A 5,000-nucleotide genomic window follows, 5' to 3' on the forward strand; every position below is an offset into this window, starting at 1 on the left:
CCCTCCCCCTCCCCCCCCCTCCCATCCCATCCCACTCCCACTCCCACTCCCTCCTTCCAACCCCCTTCCCTTTTATATTCCTCCTCCTGCTTTTCTCAGTTCCCTTTTCTCCTCCTGTTCTCCTTTTCTGCCTCCTCCTCACATCTCCTCCTGCTTCTCCTCCTCCCTTGTCCTACTTTTCTTCCATTTCTCTCTCCCATTCCCCTGCCATCCCCCTCCCCATCTTCCCATCCCTTTATCTTCATCCTTTCTCTTTCCTCACATCCTCTCTCCTTCCTTTTCTTCTCCCCCTCCCCTCTCCTTCCTTCCCCTCCCCTTCCCCCTTCTCCCTTCCCTTCCCCCTTCTCCCTTCACTGCCCCCTCCCCTCCCCTCCCCTTTTCTCCCTCCCCCCTCCCCTCCCCTCCCTCCCCTTTTCTCCCTCCCCCTTTCCTCCCCTCCCCTCCCCTCCCCTCCCCTCCCCTCCCTCCCCTCCCCTCCCCTCCCCTCCCCTTTTCTCCCTCCCCCTCTCCTCCCCTCCCCTCTCCTTTTCTCCCTCCCCCCTCTCCTCTCCTCCCCTCCCCTTTTCTCCCTCCCCCCTCTCCTCTTCTCCCCTCCCCCTCCCCTATTCTCCCTTCCCCTCCCCTCCCTTCCCCTCCCCTCCCCTCCCTTTCTCCTCCTCCTACCCCTCCCCCCTGACTTCCTCCCATTTCAAATTATTCTATTTTGTTTTAGGTCGCACAGTTGCAACCCAAACAAATTCTTAAAACTGGTTTTCTTGTGCAACAAGAGGTCAAAAATGTTGCTGGTTATATTTGAATCCCCAGAACCCCCAAGGCTTGGCACAAAATTTGACAGTCGGTTCTCTAGTGATGCTTATACGCTTGTCAATGGCATGTACACAGGTTTTATTAATTTTTACTCTTGTTTTATCCTGCCTTTGTTCATTGTCATTGGTATAATATTGGTAGCTGTGGTTGATGTTATTGTAATTGTTCATTAGCAGGAATTGCAATAGAAATACTGAAATTTAGTGTTTTATTTTTTTTAGTTGTACCTTTATCCGTATTAGGTGACCTTAGCAGGAAAATAGATTGATGTAGAATTTTTAGTCTCTGTCTATTGTTCTAAATTGGTGAAAATAAGATTGTCCATTATTAAGATATTGTTACCTTTTTCTCCCACAGAAGCCGGAATGGATTATGTCAACATTCCCCATGTTGTTGCCATGGTGGGTCTACCTGCTCGTGGCAAGACCTACATCGCCATGAAGTTGGCAAGGTACCTTAACTGGGTCGGCCTTCCTACAAAAGGTGTGTCACTGAGTCTTTGTCTTAATTGCCTAAATAGGTTTACATGGTACGTTTGATCATTAAGCCCCTCTGGCTTGGAATTGTAGTATTTGATTAGTGTGTTATGGATAATGACTGTTTGTGCGTTTTCAAAAGACTAATGAATATGAACACTGTTTTGCTAAGAAAAAAAAGGAGCAAAATAATTCAAAGAAAAAAAAAGTAATTTAAAATATTTAATTCAGTGTATAAATTTGTAATTATTTTATGTCTATACATGTATATTTATAGAAGTCATTATTTGAATTTGTCTTAATTTAATTCTTCAATGATTTTTGCCTTTCTTGTGTCTGACTGTATTTGGAATATTAAATGTAATTGCATGAGGACTACTGTAAAAAAAAAAAAAGAGAAAAAAGTTGAAAAATTATAGATAAACTGATAAGCATGTAGAGTGCCACTTCATTTTTATTGATATATGTATTAAGATAATGGACAGAAATATGATGCAGTACAAAATACCAGTAGATAACCTTTATATGTATGTTAAAAAAGTAACAACACCTTTTACAGTGTTCAATGTTGGGGATTATCGCCGTCGGGCTATTGGGAGCTACCAAGGCCACGATTTCTTCCACCCGAGAAATCGCGACGGCACCAACATCAGGAATAAATGTGCACTGGATGCTCTTCAGGTTGGTATGCTGCTGGATTTTATTTTTTTAAATTTTTTTTTATTTTTTTTATTTTTTTTTTGTTTTTTGTTATATGTTTGGTTCTTCCCTTTTTATGCCTGGTGTTCCTCGTTGTTTTAATTTATTTCCATTTTCTATCATTCTCCCTTCCCACTCTTTCTCTCATCACTCTCTTCCTTATTCAACTTTTTATACTTCCTTTCTTCTCTCTCCCTCAGTCTTCTTTTTCATTCCCTTATTCTTTCTTTTCCCCTCCTTGTTATCCCTTTCCTACTCCCCCTCCTTTCTTTTCTCTCCCTTTCCATGCCCTCCTTCCTCCCATTTCTTCATCTTTTCTCTCTTCCTCATTCTCCCTTTACAATTTCTCTCTCCTTCCCTCCCTTCCTCTTTTCTCTGTCTTGCATTTACCCTTTTCACTTCCTCTCTCCTTCCTTCCCATCCTTGTTTCTCTCTCCTCCATTCTCCCTTTTCACTTCCTCTCTTCCTCCTCCCTTCCTCTTTTTTTCCCTCTTGCATTCTCCCTTTTCTCTTCCTCTCTCCTTTCCTCTTTTCCTGTTATTTCTCATCCTCATCCTCCTTTTTCCACTCCCCCTATACCCTACCTACCCATTTCTGTCCTCCTCCTTCTCACAATTTCTATGATGAAGGTTTTGATGAATTTCAGATTTCCCTGCAAACAATTTTTCTTGATTTAATTTACTCACCTCCCTGTTGGCAGGTATACATTTTTGTAGCATACATCCATCTTTTTTTATTTGTAATTTTTCATAACTTCCTTCCTTCTCCAGGATGTGTGTGAGTTCCTTCAGTCTGGGGGGATGATTGCTGTATATGACGCAACCAACACAGGCAGGGAACGACGGGAGCTGATCCACCACGTTGTCTGCCAGCGTATGGGATACAAGCTCTTCTACATCGAGTCGATTTGCAATGATCCGTCTATCATTGAAACCAACATCATGGTGTGCAGAATTATTGTTTTTTTTGTTGCTGTTTTTGTTTAGGGACATAAGGAGATAGTTTGTTTGGTGTAGTATTTTGTTTGGGTTGGTTTCATCATTAAAAATTGTGTTCTAGAAGTTTTGGGTGGAAGTGTTAGAGGAGTGTTGGCTCATAGGGTTATATGGGGGGGACTGAGATTAAAGGATTGGTTTAGCTTAGAGTTTTTAAGTGTTTAAGTTATATTTTAGTTGTTTAGGGTGTCCCCTATATGGGGGAAAATATTTTGCTTCAAAGTATTATCTAATTATATGTATCTCTCAAACTTTTCACTTAGGGTACAGATATCAAATAAAGAGATTGACAAGATTTAAAATTTTTAAAGTGCAGAGACCCAGTTTCCTAAATGTCTCTCTCCCTCGTCACCCAGGAATGCAAAGTGACCAACCCAGACTACACCAACATGGAGAAAGAAGATGCAGTGAAGGACTTCCTCAAACGCATCGAGCACTACCGCATCTCCTATGAGACGCTGGACGAGGAAGAGGAAAGCCAGTACAGTTTTATGAAGATCTTTGATGCTGGTAAAGGATTTTTATTTATTGATTGACTCACTCAAAGAACTGCAAGGATTGGGGAAGACTTAGGGATAAGGGAGTTTTGTCTCCTAATTTTAACACTATATATGGTACTGGATGCAGGAGATGTTACTCGAAAAATGTGTTTTCTTTGGTGATTAGCATATTAATAATTTTTATTACGATGTTATACATAAGATTAGAAGAAAAAAAAATAGTGCAAGAGATGTAATTGTTAGAATAAAAAACACTGTGTAATATTATTTCCCGCTGCAGGTCGCCGTGTTGTGGTACACAAGCAAGAGGGACACATCGAAAGTCGGATTGCATACTATCTCATGAATATTCATATCACACCACGATCTATTTACCTCACTAGGGTATGTATTGGAAAAGGTATATTGTATTTATTATTATAAGAGAATTTTCTGTGCATTGTAGATAACTATATATACACATATCTGTGTGTGTGTGTGTGAGAGAGAGAGTGTGTGTGTGTGTGTGTGTGTGTGTGTGTGTGTGTGTGTGTGTGTGTGTGTGTGTGTGTGTGTGTGTGTGTGTGTGTGTGTGTGTGTGTGTGTGTATTCTTTTCATTGTTTATTATATATTAGTGAATTGGTGAACAAGAGTAATTCTCCATAGATACCCTTACATTTAATGCAGTTATCTTTTATAATCATCAAAAGGGAACCCATGTACTACAAAAATATTAGTGATGAAACCTCATCATGCACAATCAAGCACATACTTTACTTTAATATACTACATACTATCAACAACATGCAGTATTACCATCAACACTTGCCATTTTCTGCCACACAGTTGGTAATAAGGTTATAATGACTGTTAAGGAATATAAACATTGTTATAGTCTTGGGGTTTTAGGGCTTTATTGAACATGTGAAGACCATTGATAAACAGAAAAAATTGAAAGATGAATAAGGTCTTGTGTTTATGATGTTTGAAGTCACTAAAATCATTAAATCTCTGGAGGAAAATTACTTAGAAGAAATATGAGGTCCTATTTATTAGGAATTCAAATGTCATACTTAGGCAGCCATTGACCATATAGCACATTACCCACAGCAACATTAATTACATGTCATATTTACCATACTGCCATCAAGTAACTGTCTCTCTCTCCTTCCAGCATGGAGAGTCGCTTTACAACCAGCTGGGCCGCATTGGGGGTGACACGGACCTTTCGCACCGTGGCCGCCAGTATGCCAATGCCATGGCAAAGTTCATCAGCGGGCAGAACATTCCAAACCTCCGCGTGTGGACATCATGCATGAAGAGGACAATTCAGACTGCAGCCGGTATCAGTGCACCCCAGGAGAGGTGGAAGTCCCTCAATGAGATCGATGCTGTGAGTGGTGTGACCATGGGGTGTTGGGGTTGAGTGGCTGTTGGAAATGGAGCATGATGCTGGAGTTGGATTAGGGTAAAGTTACGATGTTGGGGTGAGATGGACTTCATGGGCTGGGCAGGGTGTTAGAGTGGTGAAAGAGGTGTTGGG

General features: G+C 41.1%; 1 protein-coding gene across 2 annotated transcripts in view; it reads left to right on the plus strand.

Annotated features, from left to right (window-relative positions):
* Positions 1 to 5,000, plus strand: part of LOC125039877 (6-phosphofructo-2-kinase/fructose-2,6-bisphosphatase 1-like) — a 74,918-nt gene that overhangs the window by 50,646 nt on the left and 19,272 nt on the right. For both annotated transcript variants that reach the window (XM_047634215.1, XM_047634214.1), the window contains exons 2-7: positions 1,165 to 1,290; positions 1,843 to 1,964; positions 2,753 to 2,926; positions 3,334 to 3,487; positions 3,758 to 3,861; positions 4,632 to 4,850. In XM_047634215.1, coding sequence (XP_047490171.1) covers positions 1,165 to 1,290; positions 1,843 to 1,964; positions 2,753 to 2,926; positions 3,334 to 3,487; positions 3,758 to 3,861; positions 4,632 to 4,850 — 899 coding nt within the window. The remainder of the gene's footprint in view (positions 1 to 1,164; positions 1,291 to 1,842; positions 1,965 to 2,752; positions 2,927 to 3,333; positions 3,488 to 3,757; positions 3,862 to 4,631; positions 4,851 to 5,000) is intronic.

This window comes from Penaeus chinensis, chromosome 28, assembly GCF_019202785.1.
Source record: "Penaeus chinensis breed Huanghai No. 1 chromosome 28, ASM1920278v2, whole genome shotgun sequence".
NCBI classification, from domain to species: Eukaryota; Metazoa; Arthropoda; class Malacostraca; order Decapoda; family Penaeidae; genus Penaeus; species Penaeus chinensis.